Here is a 25,064-nt window from a genome sequence, read left to right as displayed (position 1 = left end):
CAAATTTAAAACAAGTATTCTGAAGTTAGTGTCAATGAAAACATTAAAAACACTAATATGCAACTGGAAATCATAGCCAGAGCAATCAGGCAAGAAAACTAAATAAAAGGCATCCAAGTCAGAGAGAAAGAAATAAAATTGCCTCTGTTTGCAAATGACATGACTATATATAAAAAATCCTAAAGAATCCACCAAAAAACTGTTAGATCTAATCAACAAATTCAGTAATTTTCAGGATTGAGTTGCAGGATTAAAAGTAAACATATATAAATCAGTACTGTTTCTATACACTAACAATGAATTATTTGAAAAAGAAATAAAGAAAACAGTCCTATTTACAATAGCATCAAACACAATAAAATCCTTCCTTAGAGATAAATTTAAGCCAAGGAGGTGAAAGACCTGTACACTGAAAACTAAGACACTGATGAAAGAAATTGGAGAAGACAAACAAATGGAGAGATATTCTGTGCTCATGGCTTGGAAGAATTAATATTCTTAAAATGTCCATATTATCTAAAGCTATCTGCAGGTTCAATGCAATCCCTATCAATATCCCAATGGCGTTTTTTATAGAAATAGAAAAAACAATCCTAAAAAACATATGGAACCACAAAAGACCCCACATAGCCAGAGCAATCTTGAGAAATAAGAACAAAGCTGGAGGCATTATATTTCCCAATTTCAAATGATATTACAAAGCTACAGTAATCAAGAGTACGGTATGGATGTAAAACAAACTGAGGTTTGCTGGAGGGGAGGTGGGTGGGCGAAGGGGTAAGTGGTTGCCAGAGGCATGGGGTGTGTGTGTATGAAGGAAATGGGTAAAGGTAGTCAAAAGGTAGAAACTTCCAGTTATAAGATAAATAAGTCCTGGGTATGTAATGTCAGCAGGTGACATTGGTTAATTATGTGTATTTGAAAGTCCTAAGAAAGTGAATGTTAAAAGTTCTCATCACACACAAAAAATTGTAACTATGTGAGGTAATGAATGTGTTAACTTAATTTTTATTGTGGTAATCATTTTGCAACACATACATACATCAAATCATGATGTTGTATATCTTAAGCTTACACTACATGTCACTTATATCTCAATAAATGGGAAAATTAACTTTAAAAATGCTAATATGCATAGCAATAAGACATTGTATGTGGAAGCCATAAATAAATCATAACTATCTTCACTATTTTGTGATTAAGATTTGTTTAATTTAAAATCAGGAAGAATTCAAAGATTATTGTTTTTATTTTGAACTTTCTAATGAGTACAATTCCATTTTCTCTACTTAAGTATTTTTATTCTTCAAGTCCTTGTTGAAGTGCATGGCATGCGTCAACTCCAAACTAACAGACCTGGGAAGCAAAGAAGTTGATATAATTTTTGATACTTCATTCTGGAAGGACTTATAAAAATTACTAATTTCACTCTGTATCCAATGATTGCCTTTTGTCACCATATTTCTGGCTCATGAATTCCAATCTATACTTGAATTAATCATTTCTATCACTTAAGGTTAGCAACGATACTTAGGTCTGAGTATTAGGACTGAGTATTATTTTTGTTTTTTTCAAAATTTTATTTGAATTCAAGTTAGTTCACATACAGTGTAGTAATACCTTTCTGAAGGTAGTTTCTACCTTTTGACTACCTTTACCCATTTCCTTCATACACACACACTCCATGCCTCTGGCAACCATTTACCTGTTCTCTGTATCAATGAGTCTGATTTTTTTTTTTTTTTTAGATTCCACATATAAGTGAAATCATACAGCCTTTCTCCATCTGATTTTTTTCACTTTGCATAATGGCCTCAAGTTTCATCCATGTTGTCACAAATGGCAGGATTTCCTTCTTTTTTATGGTTGAATAATATTTCAGTGTGTGTGCAATATATGCCACATTTTCTTTATTCATTATTCTGTTGATCAACACTTAGGTTAGTTTCAGGGGTAGAATTTAGTGATTCATCAGTTGCATATAATACCCAGTGCTCATTACATCAAATGTCCTCCTTAATGCCCATCACCCAATTACCCCACTACCTCACCCACCTCCCCTCCAGCAATGCTCAGTTAGTTGCCTATATTTAAGAGTCCCTTATGGTTTGCCTCTCCCTCTGTTTTCATCCTATTTTATTTTTCCTTCCCTTCCCCTATGTTCATCTGTTTTGTTCTTTAAATTCCATACATGAATGAAATGATATGGTATTTGTCTTTCTCTGACTTATTTCACTTAAAATAATACCCTCTAGTTCCATCCATGTTGTTGCAGATGGCAAGAGTTCATTCTTTTTGATGGCTGAGTAATATTCCAGTGTGTGTGTGTGTGTGTGTGTGTGTGTGTGTACACACACCACCTCTTCTTTATCCATTCATCTGTCAATGGACATCTGGGCTCTTTCCACGGTTTAGCTATTGTGGACATTGCTGCTATAAACATTGGGGTGCATGTGTCCCTTCAAATCACTATGTTTGTATCCTTTGAATACCTAGTAGTGCAATCACTGGGTTGTAGGTAGTTCTATTCTTAACTTTTTGAGAAAGCTCCGTACTGTTTTCTAGCATGGCCGCACCAGTCTGCATTCCCACCAACAGTATAAGAGGGTTCCCCTTTCTCAGCATCCTTGCCAACATTTGTTGTTTTCTGAGTTGTTCATTTTAGCCATTCTGACTGGTGTAAGGTGGTATCTCATGTGTTTTTGATTTGTATTTCCCTGATACCAGTGATGTTGAGCATTTTTTCATGTGTCTATTGGCCATTTGTATGTCTTCTTTGGAGAAGTGTCCGTTCATGTCTTCTGCCTATTTCTTGATTGGATTTTTTGGTTTTTGGGTGTTGAGTTTGGTAAGTTCTTTATAGATTTTGGATACTAGCCCTTTATCTGATAAGTTATTTGCAAATATCTTCTCCCATTCCATAGGTTGCCTTTTAGTTTTGTTGATTGTTTCCTTTGCCGTGCAAAAGCTTTTTATCTTGATGAAGTGCCAATAGTTCATTTTTGCTTTTGTTTTCCTTGCCTTTGGAGTCTAGCAAGAAGTTGCTGCAGCTGAGGTCAAAGAGATTGCTGCCTGTGTTCTCCTCTAGGATTTTTTAAGCCTGGCTAGGGGTTTATCAATCTTATTAATTCTTTGAAAGAACCAGCTCCTAGTTTCACTGATCTGTTCTACTTTTTTTTTTATTTGTATATCATTGATTTCTGCTCTAACGTTTATTACTTCTCTTCTCCTGCTGGATTTAGGCTTTATTTGCTGTTCCTTTTCCAGCTTCCTTAGGTGTAATGTTAATTGTACATTTGAGACTTCTTGTTTCTTGAGGAAGGCCTGTATTGCTATATACTTCCCTCTTAGGACTGCCTTTGCTGCATCCCAAAGGTTTTGAACTGTTCTGTTTTCATTTTCATTTGCTTCCATGTATTTTTTAAATTCTTATTTAATTTCCTGGTCGACCCATTCATTCTTCAGTAGGATGTTCTTTCACCTCCATGTATTTGTGGTCCTTTCAAATTTTTTCTTGTGGTTGACTTCATGTTTCATAGCATTGGTGTCTGAAAATATGCACGATATGATCTCAATCTTTTTGTACCAGTTGAGACCTGATTTGTGACCATACAGTATGTGATCTATTCTGGAGAATGTTCCATGTGCTCTTGAAAAGAATGTGTATTCTGCTGCTTTAGGATGAAATGCTCTGATGATATCTGTGAAGTCCGTCTGGTCCGGTGTGTCATTCAAAGCCCTTGTCTCCTTGTTGATCTGCTTAGATGATCTGTCCATTGCTGTGAGTGGGGTGTTAAAGTCCCTTACTATTATTGTATCAATGAGTTTCTTTAATTGTGTTATTAATTGCTTATATATTTAGCTACTCCCAAGGTAGGGGCATAAATATTTACAATTGTTAGATTTTCTTGTTGGACAGATCCTTTTATTATGATATAGTGTCCTTCTTCATCTCTTATTACAGTCTTTGGTTTAAAATCAAGTTTGTCTGATATAAGGATGGCTACTCCAGCTTTCTTTTGATGTACATTAGCATGATAATTTGTTCTCCACCCCTTCACTTTCAATCTGGAGGTGTCTTTGGGTCTAAAATGAGTCTCTTATAAGCAGCATATCAATGGGTCTTGTTTTTTTTTTTTTTTTATCCATTTTGATACCCTATGTCTTTTGATTGGAGCATTTAGTCCATTTACATTCAGAGTAATTATTGAAAGATATGAATTTAGTGCCATTGTATGATCTGTAAAGTCACTGTTTCTGTAGACTGTCTCTGTTCCTTTCTGGTCTTTGTTACTTTTTGGCTCTCTCTTCACTCAAAGGATTCCCTTTAATATTTCCTGCAGGGCTGGTTCAGTGTTCACAGATGCCTTTAGTTTTTGTTTGTCCTGGGTACTCTTTATCTTTCCTTCCATTCTGAATGACAGCCTTGCTGAATAAAGCATATTCTTGGCTGCATGTTTTTTCCCATTTAGCACATTGAATATATCATGCCAGTTCTTTCTGGCCTGCCAGGTCTCTGTGCACGGGTCTACTGCCAGCCTTATGTGTCTACCCTTGTAGGTTAAGGATCTCTTGTCTCAAACTGCTTTCAGGATATTCTCTTTATCTTTGAGATTTGCATGCTTCACTATATATCAAGGTGTTGACCTATTTTTATTGATTTTGAGGGGGGTTCTCCGTGCCTCCGGGACTTAAATGCCTGTTTTCTTCCCCAGATTAGGGAAATTTTCAGCTATAATTTGTTTAAATAAACCTTCTGTCCCTCTCTCCCTGTCTTCATTTTCTAGGACCCCCATTATCTGGATATTATTTCACTTTATGGAATTGCTGGGTTCTCTAAGTCTTCCTTCCTGATCTAGTAGTTTTCTTTCTTTCTTCTTTTCAGCTTCCTTATTCTCCATCATTTTATCTTCTATATCACTGACTCTCTTCTGCCACATTTTTCCTCATTTTTATGGCCTCCACTTGGGACTGCATCTTGGTAATAGCATTTTTAATTTCAGCCTGATTAGATTTTAGTTCTTTTATTTCTATAGTAAGGGATTCTCTAGTATCTTCTATGTTTTTTTCAAGCCCAGCTAGTATCTTTATAGTCGTTTTAAGTTCTAGTTCAGACATCTTACTTATTTGATTGATCAAATCCTTCGCCATGAGTACTACCTCCTGTTTTTTGGGGGGTGAATTTCTCCATTTTGTCATTTTGTGCAGAAAAGAAGAGGAAAAAACAACAATAATAATAACAACAGAAAAAAAACCCAAAAACAAACAAAACAAAAAACTAGATCCTGGGGGTGTTTTGGTTTACTTGTTAAAGGAAACTAGATCCCAAAATAAGAAAGAAAAACTTCATATACATATACATATATATGTGTGCGTGTGTGTGTGTGTGTAAAGTAAAATAAAATACAATGAAAGGAAACAAAACATATATATGTAACTTATGTAAAAGAAAAATTAAAAAAAGAAAAAAGAATTGGAAAAATTAAGAAAATAACTGAAAAAATATTACTAAAAGACTAAAAAATAAAAATACAAAGAATGGTATATATTATTTTCCCCAAGAGCTGAAGCTTTGTCGCCCTCTATGATACCTGAACTTGGTACAAGTGAGTTGTTTGTGCTGGTCTTCTGGGGAAAGGGGCCTGCTGCTCTGTTTCTCAGGGGGACTTACCCTATGGCAAATGTGCCTCCTGTTGGCAGAGGCAGGGCTCAGTGTAAGTGGCTCCGGATTCCACTATGTGGTGCTGTTTTACTCCCTGAAGGCTTTCAGCTCAGATGGGAGAGATGAATATGGCTGTGCCCCACTCTCTAGCCCTGGAAGCTGAAAATTTGCTCCCCCCACTGTTAAGTGAGCCCTCACAGGAAAACAATCAATCGCTTTTGTCTCCCCAGTTTCCAACAGAACTCTCTGTTCTGTGACCAAGCGTTTTAATCTCAGGCACAACAGAATTCCCGAACTCCAAATTTTATGGACTCTTGCAGTGTGGACACATGCTCTTCCTCCTGGGGAAGAGGGTGGGTCTTTCCACACTTCTGCCTTTAGCTGGCTCCCTCCAGGAAAGTGGTTGCACCACTGTGCAGTGGTTCACAGTTTATGGCAACATAGAGCAGAAAGCTTGCACCTAGACTCTCTGTTCTCAGCTGGCTTCCCCGATCCTATGCCTGGGAACTCTGCTGCATTCAGGCTCCATCCATTCTTCTTGTGACCCCCGGGGATCCTGAGACCACACTATCACACCTGGGATTCCACCCTGCTTCACCTGAGCACATTTAAGCCAGGGACATACAGCACTTTGGTAGAGTTCTATAAGCTCCAATTTTGCACTCCTCTGCTTATAATACTTGCAGTAGCCTCCTTAAGCAGGCTCCCTCCGCACTGCCATATCCTTAGCTATATCACCCTGGATTCAAGTCTCTGCACCTCTTACCTTCCAAACGGTGGTCCCTTTTCTAATTGTAGACTTTCAGCATTCATTTTCTCAGGTCTCCGATTGATTTCTCAGGTGTTCGGAATGATTTGATAACTATCTAGTTGTATTCAAGGGACAAGAAACACTTAGGGTCCCCTTACTCTACCATCTTAAATCTTCCCCTTTGAATAACTATTTTTGTATGGATAAATACCTAGTAGTGCAATTGTTGGGTCATAGGATAGTTCTATTTTTAACTTTTTGAGGAACCTCCATACTGTTTTCCAGAGTGGCCGTACCAGCTTGCATTTCCACCAACAGTGTAGGAGGGTTCCCCTTTCTCTGCATCCTTGCCAACATCTGTTGTTTCCTGAGTTGTTAATTTTAGCCATTCTGACTGGTGTGAGGTGGTATCTCATGTGTTTTTGATTTGTATTTCCCTGATGCTGAGTGATGTTGAACACTTTTTCATGTGTCTGTTAGCCATTTGTATGTCTTCTTTGGAGAAATGTCTATTACTGTCCTCTGCTCATTTCTTAACTGGGTTTTTTATTTTTTGGGTGTTGAGTTTGATAAGTTCTTTTTTATAGTGTGATTTTATTTTCCAGTTGTTTCCACATTGGTCACCCAGAATCCAACATGGGGTAAAAGAATAAGCCTCATTCTAACTCTACCTAATTAAATTTCCAAAATATGAAGACATCTTTTTTGGGTCCTCTTATCCTTAATGCCACTAATCTCTAATAATTTCAATTTCTTTACTTCTTATTTTTGACTTTGCCCCTTCACTATTCACCTCAACTATAATTCAACCACACTTTTTTTTTAAAGTATGGTTTCTAGAACTGAGCACAAAACTCTAAAATTGAGTTCCTTAGCACTGTGACAAGCATAATTTTTACTTCAATTAAACTAGTTCCTAAAATTCTATTAATACAGACTATGAATGCATTAGCCCTTGAGGGGCTTCATAAAAATATTGAAACATTAAATACACAGATTAACACAAATTCCAAATTACCTTTGACATTTACTACAATTTGGTGTATTTCTCCCACTATCTTCTTTAGTAGTTAGTTTTTGACAATTCTATCTGGAATCCTGACAACTGAAGAGTCCTTCTTGGTGTTAATGACTTTATTTATTTATTTTTCGTGGAGTAAACATGGGCATGCTCAGAGAAGCTAGATTTATTTCATAACAGTATTAAGTGCAATAGATTGACTACACTCTGTATTAAGTGACCTCATGTTTTTTTAAAAAGTAAAATCATATTACATATATTTTCTATATCTTCAAGTGGAAATTCATGTAATATGCTATAATATTTTAAATTAATTTTTAAAAATATACTTTAAAGACTCTGAGCTGCTTTCTGAGATTTGCCTTTCCCTACCACATTTCTAGCTAATGGCTTCCACCCTATTTTTGATTAAATAAATGCCAGAGTAAAACCAGATGAAATCAAAGCAAACCAAACAATACAATGTAACAGATCACCATGAATAAAAGCTTCATGAGGATTAACTGTTCCCTGTTATATTTTTTTTATTGAAATGTTATTATGAAATAGGATTGTACTTAATAGTGGTCAGTTCGTATTTTTATAATTAGTCTTTTCAAAACCAAAATAAATAAGGGCATTCTTTGTGATCTCTTTTGTGTACTAATAATTTATATCAACTAGATTTATTTATATCTTTATAAGAATTTTAGATTGTTCTTGAAGTAGTATATAGATTACACAAGATTATTCTATCTGAATATAGGAGATAGTACTTGCTGTAGCAACACTATTGGAACCGGTCCCTAAGGGTTCATATTGTGTAACCACACCTGACCATGCTGTTCTCCATATGGCAGTGGGGTTCCCCTAGTTCAGGGATGTGTGGCCTACAATGTTTGAAAGATGGCTTGAACTCTGGGCTCTTGAAAACAGCAGAATGAACGAAAAAAGAATATTCAAGAGCCATGAGTAAAATATACAAGTAAAATATACCTAAAACAAGACACCTATAAACACAGCTATATCACACGTGCAGTACTATGAACTCTTTATCCCTGCTTTTTGCAGAATGGAGGCATGCGGTGAGGGTATCTCTCTTGCCGCAGCTGCTTTCTTTAGCTGGAGCCCCTCTACTTCCCCATTGCTCCCCTTCCTTTGTGACTCAAACTGTGGAGTAGGAGATAGTTGGTTCAGGCTTGGCTCTGCCGCTCCTAGCTGTGTGTACATGGGCAAGCCATGTAAATCCAATGACCATCTGTATTTTCCCCCAGAAAACAAATGTGCAGTCACATCTGTCTTGAAGTGTTTGTGACCATGTTCGTAAAATGCTTCCACTAGATGTGAGTTTTAGGAATCAAGGACTATGTTCTAATCAACATTTCATGCAGTAAAATGTCTGGCACATAGTAATACAGGATAAATGGTATTTTTACATGACGTTGCACAGGCATGCTGTGTTTTAGGAGGTTCAGATATGGCTTTTGATGGAAACAGTGGTTAGTCATTGCACTGGCAGATGGTTACAGGACTGATACATTAAAAATTTGGGGAGAAAGGCTATTCCTCAGAGAATTCAAAAAGTTTCAGAGGTGAATAGAGAATAAGCCCTTCGAAGAGGAGAGTCAACACAATCAGATCATCCCAGGTAAGCTAGTTGGTAAACATTAAGGAAGGCCATGCTGTTGTAGTTCTCCTATTGCCTAAACCTAGGACACAGATTCCAAGTTCCTGAAGAACAGCTTCAATAAAATGGAAAGTGTAGAGGAAACAAAGAGCTCAGAAGTAAAAGACTGATACTAAGAGGTCCCACAGATTAGCTCCCTCAACATCTGCACCTGCTGTCATCAGCACCTAGAAGTTGAATAAGGGAGATGGAGGCCTTGGCTTCAGGGTGGTTTCTCCCTCAGGGTGCTCCTTAGGATGGTTTTCTGATTGGAAGCCTAGTGAGGGGTGCAGCAGGGGACCCCCTGGAGAGCACTCATATATGCTCCTTGCTGCAGACACAGAGGACTGGATAGAGCAAAAACAACTGAACAGGTTCTGCCTCCAATAGGGGCACACAGAGGGCCAGGGACCAGCTGAGTAACTCATAGGGGATGGAGCAGAGGAGTATTGAGATGGGATCGATTTACATGCTCTGTGAGCTTGCATATTTGCCACGGAATGAATGTAGGCAGTGCAGGGAAGTCATGGAGCTAGTCCTCTTAGGTTGCCAGGAGGTTGCTGGCCATCAAAGCTGAGCAAAGCTAGAGATGGGCCACCAGATGTCCAGAGGCATAAAGTGGATAACACAGGAACATAATGTATTGACTGGTGTCTAGCGATTGCTTAAAATAAACAAACAAGAAAAAATCCTACTTCATATTCTTGCAACATTTATGCACATGGCCTCATAATTCTTTTTCACCATGAGCAACAAAACTTGAGCTGAATATTGAGCAGGGAAGCCATTTAATTCTAATTCTAGTCTTTTGGGAATTCAAAGAGAGAAAATAGAATTTAACAATTGTATGGCTATTTGAAGTTGAAACACACACAAATATAAAGAAATCTTTGGAAAGCAGACCTATTTTTGTCTGATCCTGAAGGTAGGTGAGAGGAAAGTTTTTAAAATATTCTCATCAGTCTTGGGGAACCTGGGTGGCTCAGTCATTAAGCGTCTGCCTTCGGCTCAGGTCATGATCTCAGGGTCCTGGGATCGAGCCCTACGTCGGGCTCCCTGCTCACTGGGAAGCCTGCTTCTCCCCCTCCCATTCCTTCTGCTTCTGTTCCCTCTCTCACTCTCTCTGTCAAATAAATAGAATCTTTAAAAAAAATTAAAAAAAAAATTCTCATCAGTCTTGATTTGTCTCGTGCTGGGAACCTGGTATTTATTCTACATTTATGTAAATATTATTCTCTAATGCCCTGTCTGTATTTAAAGAAATATATAGAAGACAAACACATACTATCAAAATAGAAAGAAACATGTGAGATTAGACCTGTTTTCTTACGATGCGCATAACCAGTGTTGAATTCCTTACACAAAGCTTTCTGGTATTAATCAAGGACATTCATTATTTGTTACTCTGAGTCACATGGTTTACGTAAGACTGCTTTGTTGCAGTCTTGTTTCTTTCAAGGGTATAAAAGTATCAAGTATCTCAAATGCCAAGAGTGATGTTGTGGTGGAAAAATGCATAGCTTTATGAATTACACATTACACTACTGCATTCTGGTTATCTTACACAAAAGTGGCAATATTTTCTTAACCAAGATTTGGAGAAGAGTGATAGGGCTATCACATTGTTCTTTCACTTTTTCAGGCATCCTTCAGTTTCCAGAGGCTCAGATTATGAACTGAAGATAACATTTGCACGTTTGCTTACCACAGGTCTGTGGACGTCCCAGAATGCTCTCTCTTGGCTATCAAGGATCTTCCTTTCAATCTTGTCTCTTTTCTTGTCCACTCTGTCAACATTGTAACAATGAATAATAAGTAATGTTAATTGTAGCACCTCTCTGGACAAAAGGCCACAACTTGAACAAATTTTCCAAAAGACTCACAAGGACTCACTTTGCTTGTGCTTCTGCTTGCATAAAAATGAACTCCCACTTCCGAGCAAATGCTCTCTGCAGCCTGGCCAGGCTCTCCTGAAAAACATACCACAGATGAAGATGTTCTGGTGCTCATCTTTACTACTCATTTCTCATTTATCTACTGTATAAATTTATCAAGAAAGCAATTACAGAATTTCTAAAGTAGTGTGTACTCTGGTTCTGAATGATAAATCATGCTCACTGAATGTAGCTCATCTTCATATTAATAGTCAGAGGAAACAGGGAAACCTATTACAAATATTAATCTTATGAATAATGGACTTTAGAGACCACAAGTAAACACCTAAAATACTAAAAATTACTTTGTATAAAAAAAGTGCTCAAGACTAATCCATTGGATTTTTCTGTGCCCATTTTAGTGAGGAATAGGAAAGCAATACATCTCTACTAATGATTCAGTCAGTCTATCCCATTCCTGACAAGAATGTAAACCCCCAGCAGCTTACTACCGTTTCTAGTCAGTGCTTCAAAGTCATTTGTAAATCACAACACAGCAATTGTCTGAACAAATGACATCAGATTAATTTTATCTGTTTTGCAAAAACTATTTACTCAAAGTAAATGCTCTTTATTTCTCTAAGTTTGGATGTCTTCACATATTATATATAGGACACTTTTAATGTTTTTACATTTAAGTTTAGCAAGACATGCTTCTCCCTTCTCCTGTGAGTTTGCATCTAGAAGTTCACCATCCCCAATGTGAATGATGAGACAAAGCAAGCAAGTCAGGGATTTGAGCCATTATGATGCCTGATCTAGAAATCTGGTCCTTAAAATCCAGGGGTGTAAAGTCAATAGAATCTCCAGAAATGACCATAGGCCTTATTCCTGTTCATTTTATGACTTTCTTTGCCAGAAAGTCCTTAGTACTTACAGCTTCATAGTCTGCCAATTCTAGCCTTGCCTTGTTTTGCATTGTTCTCTTGCAGAGGTAAACAGCTGAAAGGGAAAAAAAAATCAATCATTTCTTGCTTGCTTATTAACTGGAGGCACTCACTAAAAATAAAAATACAGCATTATAAATCAAAACATCTTGGTCTTTGTCACTTTTTTCCAGTCATAATTTTCTATCTTTATATTTTTTGACAAAAATAAATAATTGGTAACATTTTTACTGAAATTCAAACATAGTGGTATTATAAGAAAATAGATACATTTAGAAAGTTGATAACTGTTAATTTTTATTAAATAATGGGGAAAATAAAGCCTTCTAAATAACACATCAAATGAACCTAAACATCTAGATATACAAATAACACCATTGGGTTAAAAGGAATTGCATGAAGAGTGAATCACTGGCACATTCAATTATATCCATATTCTTCTGCAACTGAAAGACTCTATTTACCTAAACTGAAGGCTTCTTGGCATCTCCTTTGCTACATTTCACCATCATCAATTATTTTGCCACTGGGAGAGAGGAAACTATAATATCTTCCTTAACTACAATATGACTACCTTTTAATACCATTTTTCTGAGGACTCAGTATCCTTGCTGCTAGGGAAAGCCCCCTTGGGCAGTAGATTTATGGGATGGGAGCCAGAGGGAGAGAAGAGGGCTAGAGCAGCACTGCTATTGAAAAATCACATTTCTTTAGTTATTTCAGGATTATTAGTAACTCTTATGATAATATCAAGACATTCAGAGTCCTCCAGTATTGCCCTGATTTCCAGGACACTTTTTGTTATTTTTCCATAATATATGATATTTGAGTCTCATGAAATTCAAAATAAACTATATATTTCAGATGCTGAATGAATCTGCTGGATGAGGACTGTCAAATATTACTTTTTGTAAGGTTAGTTCTGGGGGTGTCCTTATAATTACCACCATTGCACTAAGCCATGCCACCCTCAGTTTCTGGTCATCAAGTCCAGCTGATATCACTAAGGAATTATCTTACACAGAAAATCTGAGATCTCTGTAAACACTGATGCTGTGCATTCAATTTCCGTCCTCTAAAGTTCCCTTTATGAAGGCCAAGGCCAAGGAGAAAGCCAAGCGTGGACTGATGCTAACATTACTACAGACATTAAGAACCCAGGAGACGATCTGAGAACACATCTTTCTACAATCTATCATGGGAATTTTATTATTCCACCAATATTAGTAATTTTCAAAATTGCTAATTCTCAAAATTGGTCAAATATAATACATATTGTCATGAAACTCTCTTTTTAATTGTTTCAAGTTTACTGTGTGAGCGAATCCTTCCCCAGCCCCTGAATAAAAACTCAAGCAGCATCCAGTCTTGCTTGTCACTCATGTAATTCAGAGACCCAACTTATGGAACGTCCATCCCAAGGAATAGTCAAAAATTCAAGCCTGGTTTAACGTCTTAAGGTCTTCCCCTTTCCCCCAGCTTCTGTGGGTGAGAGAAGCGTGACTGTCTTCTTTGTCCACCTTGTTCTTCTGTGTCCCCAGCTAGTATTGCTGACCAAGGCTTCTAACCTTCTGGGGTTGGAGTATAGGGAGGAAGGAGAGGATAGGGGGTGCTGCCATTCTTGCTTGACTGATTCGTGTGGTGATCTAGTGTTGCCATTCTCTGGTCGTGGCAGAGTTTTAAAGCTGATTATGTTTCCCATGTCACTTTGTGCGATGCTTTGGAGAAAGCCCACCCCACCATTGCTGGGAATCTCCCACCTACAGGGCCCTTGTAGAGACTGACTATACCTCTGGCCTCTCTCTGCAGTGTGTTTGCCTGTCCAGGCTGTTCCCTAGGACTGGACTCTCTATCACATATGGCTTAAATTACACACGAGAGAAACACTCATGCACTCTTTGCCCTGAAAGGAGACCACGGAACATAGCCACTTCCCTTTAATTTCTCCACCCATAACTAGAGAGCCTGTCTCTTGCCCCTTGTAATTCCAAGGCCTGGAGTTCATGATCCATTGTGTCCCCAGGAGTAGGTGACTCCTGTCAAGCACTCTCAGAAAGCCCTTGAAATCTTTGTCCCAGGGCTTGAGATGAGGGGCATCCCCACTCATTCTTCCCACTGGGGCTGATGGGGGCAATGACTCCTGACATCCTAACAGCTACAAAATCAGTCTTTAAGCCAACATCTTACCCTTTAATGCCCTCAGTGGGAGCTGACAGCAGCTAGTGTGACAATTTGTATGTCTGTCTAGAATAACACTTTCACATCTGGTCTTGATCCACTTAACATTTTGGCTGGATTTCCATTTTAAGATCCTGTTACAAAAATCACTTTCCACTCAGATATGTCACAGGGCAAGTAAAAATGATGCACACAGATTGTTTTACTTCAAAGTTGAAATAGTTTAATTTTTAAAATCCTTATCCCTCATTGTAAAAGTTAAGACGATGCGAAAAAATAAATAAATATTAAAGAAAAAATCATTCTTATCTCACTTCCTTCATTATTTGGCACATTATATGGTTTTTCCCTTCTATACACACCTACAAACATAGACATGAATATCTGTATTTATATCAAAACTTTATCGTCATATATTTATTTAAAACTGTACTACATATGCTATCTTATGAGCTTTATCCTTTAATGTTATATTTGGCTAACTTCATATCAATAAGTGTTATTCTGTAACATCCTGAAAAATCATTTCATGATAATCCATTTATTATTTATTTAAATGAATCCTTATTGTTGGACACTTAGATTATATCCTTCATCTTGCAATTATTTACTAATATTTCTGCAAACATGTATGTATGGCTGTATGTTTATTTTTTAGATATTTGATAATTTTCCTTAAGTGTCAGTGCTGAATGAGGGGGTGTGCACCTTTCAAGTCCTCTGATCTGTGTAACCAAATTCCATAGAGTTTAAGCATGGTATGTCTTGCTTACACTCTGGAGAGTACATTTTCAGCAAAGCAACCAGAGTTATTCTGTTAAGACTTAAATCAGATTTCATTGTATTCAAACTTCCCATTTTTCAACTACTTCCTATCTCACCTCACTTCCGGTAAAAGCCAAGGTCCTTCTGTGCCCATTTCATTATCCTCCGACCTTGCTTCCAAACTACTCTCAAATGGTGGCCGTGTTCCCTTCAGACCCATGCTCTCAGCGACACCTTCCTCCCACCCCCACCCCCACAGCCCCTTTCCCATTGTCCGCCTCTACACAACTTTCTACCTCCTAACATACAACTTCTGTATCCATTTATGTAGGTAGCTTATTAGCTTATTTTCGCCCCCTGCCACCTCATTGGAATGCCAGCTCCATGAGGCCAGAGATTTTTCCTTGTTTTGTTTGCCCATGTGTCCCCTTGCGTGGAACATACTTGGACACAGAAGATGTTCAGGATATATTTGTTGAGTAAAAACATCACTAAATTTTCCTGATGATCTGAGAGTTTTTCTTCTGTGAATTAGGTATTCATGACTGTTAATTTTTCTCTTGGGGGATTTGGCTTTTTCTTATTAGACTTAAAGCCCATTTATACATTAGAGATAGAGACTAATATCAGATATATATATGCAGGAAATATATTTTCCCATATTTTTGAGGAGAAGTTTAATAAATGATATGGACAATATTGAGTATACTTCAGCAAACACTGATTTAGTTTTAAATTATATGTTATTTAAATTATATTTTTATATATACATACAGCATTCATACTACATTTTCTGCAACCTGCTTTTTTTACTCACCATGACATTACTGAGATCCACCCAGGCACTTTCTATAGCTTGTTTCTCTTCACTGTGCTAGTCTATCCTAGGAATGCAGCACACATTATTTAAGCTATACACCTATTATTAAATACTTAGATTGTTTTCTTTTTCTCTTTTCTTTTCTTCTCGGTTTTATTGAGACATAACTGACATGCAGCACCGTATACTTTTAAAGTGTACAGTGTAATGAAGTGACTTATGTAATTGTGAAATGATCACCACAATAAGTTCAGTTAATATCCATCATTTCATCTAGATACAAAAAAAAAAGGTTTTTTTTCCCCCTTGTGATGAGAACTTTTAGGATCTACTCTCTCAGCAACTTTCAAATGTACCACACAGCAGTGTTTGCTATAGTCTTCATGGTGCACGACATTCCCAGAACTTTTTTATCTTATAAATGGTGTTTCGTACATTTTGACCCCATTCTTCCAATTCCCCTACCTCCCACCCTTTGCCTCTGATCTTGTCCTTTTCTCCTACGAGTGTGTGTGTGTGTGTGTGTGTTTAACATTCCATATATAAGTGAGATAATGCTTTCATATTTTGGAGCTGCTATAAATAGCGATTCCATATAGGTTTTGATTAACATATATTCTTGGAATTGGTAGCAGGACTCTGTGGGACAGGCACAGTGTGAATTTTGTAAGACCTACCAAACTTCTACCCCTTATACCCTCCCAGCAATATGCCAATATCCTCACCTTCATGCCAGACTTGATTTTTTGCCAATCTGGCTTGAGAGTGGAACAATTTCATTATGTTTATCTGTTTTCTTATATTTCCAGTATTTTCACATGATAGGTTTTAATGAAAAAAGATGTGTATGGATTGCCCCCTTCACAAATTTGGCTCTGTTTCATACTTTGTACCGTGGGCTATTTTTATTTGATCTATATTGCAAGCCCTGGTTTCATTTCTACTTGTATTTGCCTAGTATATCTTTGCTTTATCAACCTTCTTTAACTGAAAGAGTCAGCATATTTTACTTATCTACCCTGCAGACAGGTATTACTGGATTTTATTTATGACCTCACCTAAAGATACCTTCTATTTCAAAAGATGAACTTACATTAATTCTTGTAAGTTATGTTTGTTTTTCCTTTTCTTACATCTCCATCTCTCTCTCTCTGTAATTGTGATTTCTTTGTTTCCTACCTTTTGTTACATGGGATGAGTTTTCTTTAATTCCTTTTCTAATAATTTAGAAGTGATAAAACTTACCATTCCATTAGTGGCCATTCTTATGTGTTTAAATAAACACTTTATATATTTTTCTTGAATTTTAGTCTCAGAAATAAACACTAATATTCCCCCCATAAATGATGAAGAAAATAATCTATTTCTTTCTAATTTTTTTAGTGACTAGAGTTTATTGTATGCTCTAATTATAGTTTTTAAAAAAATTATAGAATTTACATTCCACTTGGAAATTACTTTTATCACAATTATTTAGATCCTGGAGGGCATGGAGGGAAAGCTGTTGTCTTGGAAAATTAAAGTGAGAAAAATGTTGACTTGGCACATTTAAAAAAAATCTAGATTTGCTAAAACTGTTCTATCACAGCTCAGATTTTCCAAAAAACACAGCTATTACCCATGTGGCTATACCCTTCTTATTTCTGGTTTTCTCTGGCATTGCTCACTCATTTTGGACTCAGGCCACACTACCCTGGTGAAGCTGACCCAGAGAATCCTGGGTTTGCTGTTGTAACTGTCGGCCCCCAGCATAACAATCCGGCAAGGATACTGCCATCATTCCCCAAGTTCCTCCCCTTTACTTTTAGGCTTGCTCTCTGAATGTCTGAGAGTCCGAGATGGTTTATGAAATCTGGGTCAGAGACAAAACATCAGACAGGCATAGGGCTGTCTCTTTGAGTGCCGTGTTTAAGCCTAAGAAACCTCAGTCCAAGATGGGGCAAGCCTTTCTCTGCCTTCCTAAGACTTACTCTTATTTCCAGCCCGCATGGATCAATGAATCATTAACGGGCTTGGTCAGAACTTCATCCAATTCTGTAAAGCTGCCCTAATTTCTTGAGAAGAGAAATTGTAAGTCTGATATCACCATCTTCCTTTCATTTGGCTAAATTCTATTGATTCCAGAATACATCTTTCAAGTAAGTGGTATGTGGCACCATTCTCCAATTTCCACACTGTCTTAATAATTCTTTCTATTCTAGTTTTGCTTTCTTTTCTTCTTATTCCATGCAGGGGCAGGGGAGCAATTTTGGAAAATTTCCAGGAAGTATGGTGTGCAAGTCAGTTCTTGCTTCTCACAGCCGTCCCAAGATGCAAATATGTTTTGTGATTATATCTATGCTGAATGAACATACCCTTAAAACCTCAATAATTTTTGGATTTTTTATAACAAAAAACTTAAACAAAAACATTATCCTTAATTTCACTTGAAAGAAAGAGATCTTCTTTCCTTTCTTATCTTCTTCAAGAACAGAATTTCCAAAATAATTCTTTGATGGTATTTTAAATGTAATGTTAATACAGTCCTATAAAATCTAATACTCATTTAATGACTCAACCATTAGAAATGCATTTTTAGGAATGAAAGTTAAGGAATAACAATACTTTAGGGAATTTTATTTTTTTAAATTTATAACTCAACAGCAACTCAAGCATTAATTAACTAAAAGAGAAATTAAATCTTAACAGAAAATTAACTAGAGAACATATGATAAAATAATTTTAAAATTATTTAATTTTCTGATATGTTTTTTATAGATTTTTTTTAGATTTTATTTATTTATTTGAGAGAGAGAGAGAGCGTGCCTGTGAGAGAGCACATTTAGGGGAAGGAGGGGGAGGGGCAGAGGGAGAAGCAGACTCCCTGCTGAGCAGAGAACCTGACAAGGGGCTCAATCCCAGGACCCTGGGATTAAGACCTGAGCTGAAGGCAGATGCTTAATGGACTGAACCACCCAGGTGCCCCAAATTTTCTGATATATGTTGATGAAGACCATGTTACTATAAGTAGTAGAAGGAATTCACTAATGTATGAGATCAAATACCCTGACTAAAAGAGAGTAACAGAGTAAGAGAGATCTACTATGGTAATTGAATACCTAGACCATGAAAATCGTCAAATACCTGCCTTGAAGTTCTAGTCTTGAGAAGAAAGAATTCCTTCAGGATACCTCTGGAATAATAGCCAGCCACTATGAGTATGAAAAGAATTAGAGCTGTGGACTTCTATCTCCTCCTAAAGGAAAAAGAAGTGTCCTCTGATGATTCTACCATGCAGACTGCTGCATATTAAGGTGTTTACATGTATTAGCTTATCCAGAGCCTTAAATCAACTATCTCAGAAAAAAAAAAGGTATTGTCATCTTTATTTAATTGACAGTAAGAGTGAAATCCAGAGAGCCTAAATCCTCTTCCAGAGCCATACAAAAAATAACTAGGTGAATCAGAGGGTTCTTGGGTTTGTGATCACACAGCAGAGACTTATCACACATAAAATATAAAGGCAGTGGTAACGGGAGCCCCACATTAGCTCTCAGAGATTGCTGAGAAGGGCAGAAGTCTTTTGCATCTGTTTTCTACATGCAACCATTTTTCTTAATATCTGAGAATGTTGCTCCTAAATGTAAGAACTATTACTGTCACTGTGAATCTTATTTGAATCCCGTTCTCTGTGCATTCATCCACAAATTATATTACAGATTATATGCTCCAACCACTTAAATTGCTAAACAAACAAAACAGAGCTATTTAATTTATCCTTCTTTGTAAATATATCAATGGCTCCTAAAGAGTTTGATTGCTTTTCTAAGGCTCATGAGTTTTTGGCAATTTGTAATTCCTTACGTTGCTGTATTTTATTCTCTCCAAATTTACTATCTTTCTCTCTTAAAAATTATAGCTAATCATCATTATTTGCTGGTCCCATATCTGCAAATTTGCCTACTTGCCAAAATTTATTTGTAGCTCCCCAATCAACACTTGCGGTGTTTTTACGATCGTCCACAGCCATTCAGAGTGGTAAAACTAGAGTTGCCTGATGCTCACTTTCTCAGTTGATGTGGAACAAGGCAATGCTTTACCTTCCTGTTCCAGCTAATTCTGTAAACCAGTGTCCTTTTGATGGTCTATTTAGTGCCACATTTTTTTGCTGTTTAAAATGAACCCCAAGGATAGTGCCGCAGTGCTGTCTAGCGTTCCTAAATGCAAGAAGACCGTGATGTGCTTTTTGGAGACGACATGTATGTTGCATGAACTCTGTTTGTGAATGACTTAGGATGCTGCTGGTTGTAAGGTCAATGTTTATTAACCAAAAATATATATGAACTAAGGTGTCTGTTGAAAGAAACACACATAAAACAAAGGTGTATGCATTGATCCGTTGGCAAAAATGTTGTGACCAGAGGCTTGCAGGAACTGAACACTGTACCTCCCCTAGGAGCAACAGCTCAGTATTCACTGATTACGCATTTGTGGCAACTTTATAGAACATACCTACCTCAAAGAATAAGAACCAACTGCCTGTGTTTGTGTCTTATTCCCTCTGTTGGAGAGTAGTGAATAAAACAGATCTTTTCTATGATAGCGAAGATACCTACAAAACTTTCAGAAGCTCGGCAAGTTACCTGCAGTAGTACCTGACGTCCCAGTCTTTCTATGTGGCATTATTACCTCTGTTGCTTATAGCATTTAGTAGGGCTTTAAACCAATAATATCTATTTTTTACCATAGCATAGTAAGAAAAACCATAATTTAACTTTTATGATATTTCTGAACCACTGTTGTAATAAAAATATTAACTTTCAAGTAAATTTCCCATAATACTAGGTCAAGGGTTCTTAATTTCTCCTTCTTTTATTTAAATTTATCAAATGAAGAAATAAGTTCACATTTTCCAAGAGTACTTCAATAAATTATCCAGTAGGAAACAGTAGGAAAATGAAACCCAAGAGATAATGCCAAAATGTTCTGTGATTTACCAAAGAGTGAGTAATCTATATTCACTGAATTGAGGTTGAAATAGTCATGAACAATACTTTTGGATATCTGAACTTGGATCCTCCCCACTCCCTTTTCTTGGTTTGTTATATAAAAGGAAAAAGATATAGGCAGTATGTTAGAAAATAATATTATAACCTATAAAAGGATGAGATTAACATTAGAAATTACTGGCTAAGTCACTCAGGACACTAGACTCATACTATGCCTATTGTCTAATCCCCTGATCATCAATGGAGAGACAAATTTACAAATACTCTAGGAGAGGCCATGGGGTATAGTAGAAAGAGCAATGGTCCTTGAGTTTTCAGATTTGGGGTTCTGGCCACCCTCATTAACTGTGATTTTGGAAAAGTCACTTAACCTTTCTGAGACTCCAATTGCTCACCCATATAATGAGTATAAAAATACTTGGTGCATCTATTCCACAGGACTGAGGTTAGGACTACAGGACATGATATATTGGAGAGTGCTGTGTTAACTCCAAAGGGAAAGTAATGTACGGAATTATTAGCTATGATGTCCTTTATGTTCACCAGAAAGGTTTCTACTCAAAAGAAAATTACAGAGTAATTTTACAAGTGAAATATCCTTTTAAAAACCTTGTTGGGGATGGATTTTTATATAAAGTTATTGCTTTTTTCAAATGGGACACTGCAGAGAGGGCCATTGAATTTTTTTAGTATCTCACTTGTGAAGTGTCTCTTCCTACCATGAATTAGCACTGCCAAGAATCTAAAATAATAAACATTAAGTACATATGTGTTGTTACATCTGGAGTACACTGGCTAGTGACCTGAAAATCTTTTCCAAATTTTATGTTAAAATATACTTCAATTTTAAACATATGACTAGTTTTGTTCATAACAGGCAACTTGGTGCTATTAAATTATATTTTTAATTTTTAATTTCATTCTTCACTGTACTTTCTCGTTCTTTTTACTATTATATCTCATAATCTCAATGCTGAAACTCCATGTACAACTAAGTAAGTGGTCAGTATTTTCTGTTAATAGCTGCACCAGATTTCTGGGCCACCAGGGGAAGAAAAAGATAGAAAACTATTTTTTAAAATTCATTTATTTATTCAATTCGACATTTACTAGAAGCCTGCTATGTGCCAGGCTCTCATCTAAGTGGTGGCGGTACAGCTGTGAACAAAACAAACAGACAAGGGTCTTATTCCCAATGAGCTGACATTCCAGGGAAATTCAAAGGGAGAGGACAAAGGAGACACAGCTTCCAACTGCCCAAACACAGCCTGGAGGTGGGCTCGCTGTGATAGTGTTCCCTACCCGCAGGGGGCAACATGGTACCGATGACTCAGCCTCTGCTGGTAAACTGGAAGGGTGTTGGTTTTACAAAGATTTTAAGAATCTTAGGATGAGAGGGGTCTATGTGGAGTAATTACATGAGGCTCCAAGGTATCTTCGCTTCCTGGAGAAGAACAGAATATTTGCCTTTACGGGGAGTACAAGGAAAAGTGTGACAGATGTGTATGGATATTGGATGCATTGTTCCTTCATGCAGCAAATGTTCACTGAGTGCCCGCAGCGTACCAGGCTTCTTCTAAGCCCTGAGGATACAGTGGATGAACCCAGGGGATCATCACTGCTCTTAGCTTACAGGGAACTGGTCTAGAGTGTAATGGATAATGCACAGTACTATGAATAATGTAATAGCAATGCCCAATATTTATTGAATGCTTTCCATGTACCAGGAATTATTCAAACATTTCACATATGTTATGTTGTCCAAATGAACGAACAAGCAGGTGCTATTAATTTTCCCTCTTTGCAGATGAGGCAATGAAGGTAGGATGAAATTAAGTAATTCTTGGTTGAGGCAAGAGTCAAAGTCAAGCAGTAGACACCAAAGACAACTGTTTTAATCACCAAGCTGTGATAGATACTGGGACGAAGTGGAGGTGGGAAGGGCCGAGGGGTGTGGAAGGGGCTCTTACGTTAGATCACAGGATTCACAAAGGCCTCTCTGAAGTGATAACTTTTGAGTTGCAACCTAAATTAGGAAAAGGAACCAGCTCCAGAAAGATCTGGGGGCAAAGAGCACCCATCAGAGTCCAGCAAGGGGACTCTGGGCAGGACATAAGCAGGGTGTCCTCAAAGTAGAGGGGTCAGAGCCTGGAGAGGGTGGAAGGCAGTGAGGGTGGGTGCCGGGCTGGGCTGGGGAGGCAGGAAATCTGGCCAGGGCTGAGGTGTGGCCTGTAGTGTAATGGGAACTACTGAGGGTTGTAAGAGACAGAAATGGCATGATGTGCCACTCACATTTAATAGCAAAAAATTGCTTAACCATAGCCAAACTGTGGAAGGAGACGAGATGTCCTTCAACAGATGAATGGATAAAGAAGATGTGGTTCATATATACAATGGAACATTACTCAGCCATCAGAAAGGACGAATACCTACCATTTGCATGGACATGGATGGAACTGGAGGGGATTATGCTAAGTGAAGTAAGTCAAGCAGAGAAAGACAATTATCATATGATTCCAGTCATATGTGGAACATAAGGAATAGCATGGAGGACCATAGGGGAAGGGAGGGAAAACTGAACGGGAAGAAATCAGAGAGGGAGACACACCATGAGAGACTCCGGACTCTGGGAAACAAACTGAGGGTTACAGAAGGGAGGGGGTGGGGGATGGGGTAACCGGGTGATGAGTATTAAGGAGGGCACATGTGGTGATGGGCACTGGGAGTTATACGCAACTAATGAATCGTTGAACACTACATCAAAAACTAATGATGTACTATACGCTGGTTAACTGAACATGATAATAAAAGAAATAAAAAAATAAAAAATAAAAAAAATTGCTCAAGCTCACATGAGGCAAATGTGAGAGAGTGGATAGCACAGTGTTTAATAATAATAATGCAATAGAAAAACAACACAACATAACTGCTATCTTAATGATGGTTGAAATACATTATTTTTTTTTGTTAGAAAATAACACACCTTTCTGTTATTTATCTAAATAGAGAGCAATCTGATATGACTCATACGGTGATTTTGGAACTGGAACCCAGAACATCTCTACATGACAGCAAATCTCAAAATGGCCCTGGGTCTGTTTCATGGTGATCCCTCCTAACGTGCACTGGAGCCTGATGGCGGCTCCGGAAAGCAGCCGATAGGGTGGGCAAAGCTGATTTTTAAAAGGGTCATGGCTAACCTTTTGCAATTCCCTCTCAAGTTTCCTTCCATCTCTTACTTCTTCACTCCTCCTATTTGCCAAAACAAAAACTGGTTTGAGAACCTTGGCTTTCCTGCCCCCTCTGCGCCCCCCTCACCACTGCATAACGTAGCCTTAATAAAATGAAGCCATCTGCTTCCTGACTGACAGAACTACAAGGACCTCACAGGTGGTTCCTCTTCTTTTCAGGAGAAGATAAGGATTATAGTAATAAAAGCCTGGAAATAATAAAGCTAATGAAAATACTAATGGTGAAAATACTAATAGTAATAGATAATACTTATTATGTGCCACATGCTATGGGGCAGCCACCATTTTAATCCTTTTAGCCAATTAATCCTTCAAGCAACCTTATCAGGTGGGAGTATGATCGTTAAAATTGGGCACAGAGAGTTAACTTTTTCAAGTATACAGCTTCTAAGCAGCTGAACTGGAATGTGAACCCAATCGTCTGGAAAGAACCATTCTGTTTGGAGAAATACTCAGTACAAACTCTGAATCAAGGATGTATCCTAAAACTCTCAAGTAACTTGGAGAACAGTTTTATACGTCTCCCAGCTGAAATAAGAGGTCTAGGATGCTCAGGACAGTACAAGGTAAGGACAGAAAAGCAGCCTGATCAAGGCAGATCAGGATTAGGGGGAGATAGAAGTTTGCTAAACATCTAAGAACCTGTTCTGTTAACTTCTATAAAGTTTAATTTTGCTCTTTGATTTTACCTGTTTCTTATATTTCTCTCCTTTCCTTTGGAACCTCTGATAAGTTCCTTCCATGGAACTTCCCCAGAGGTGTCTTGATTAAAGCATATTAGCAAAAGTGATCTGTGACCAGAGCAGCACTGTAGGTCTGCAAATGGTAAATTATTCTAATTAAGGTTATAAAGATTAAGTGAATCAGATTGCTCCAAAAACGCAAGGAAAACACACAATAGGTAAAAGTTAGGGCTTTGACAGATGAACACATGAGACATCATTCTCCAAATCAGTAAGTGATGGCTGTTGCTAGGTAGGTGACAAGGTTTTCTGTCCTTTCTCAGTCAGATTCCTGACAAATGGGAATTTTAATATATTTTTTTTTTCTGACTTCATAGGATAGGATGGCTGTGAAAATTGAAAGAAATGATCAATGTAAAGGCCTTTTGAAAACTTATAAGGTATTATGTAAATGTAAGATTAAATGTATCTGCAGTGGA

The 25,064-nt window shown here is 37.5% G+C and overlaps 1 protein-coding gene across 6 annotated transcripts in view; it reads right to left on the bottom strand.

Annotated features, from left to right (window-relative positions):
* The window catches only part of RGS7 (regulator of G protein signaling 7), a 510,082-nt gene that overhangs the window by 73,102 nt on the left and 411,916 nt on the right, over positions 1 to 25,064 (bottom strand). For all 6 annotated transcript variants that reach the window (XM_036070634.2, XM_036070633.2, XM_036070635.2 and 3 more), the window contains 3 exons: positions 11,891 to 11,955; positions 10,973 to 11,049; positions 10,785 to 10,866 (listed from right to left, as the gene is read on the bottom strand). In XM_036070634.2, the coding sequence (XP_035926527.1) occupies positions 10,785 to 10,866; positions 10,973 to 11,049; positions 11,891 to 11,955 (224 nt within the window). The remainder of the gene's footprint in view (positions 1 to 10,784; positions 10,867 to 10,972; positions 11,050 to 11,890; positions 11,956 to 25,064) is intronic.

The sequence above is a fragment of the Halichoerus grypus genome, chromosome 7, assembly GCF_964656455.1.
Source record: "Halichoerus grypus chromosome 7, mHalGry1.hap1.1, whole genome shotgun sequence".
Lineage (NCBI taxonomy): Eukaryota > Metazoa > Chordata > Mammalia > Carnivora > Phocidae > Halichoerus > Halichoerus grypus.
This window is presented reverse-complemented; position numbering and strand designations above follow the sequence as displayed.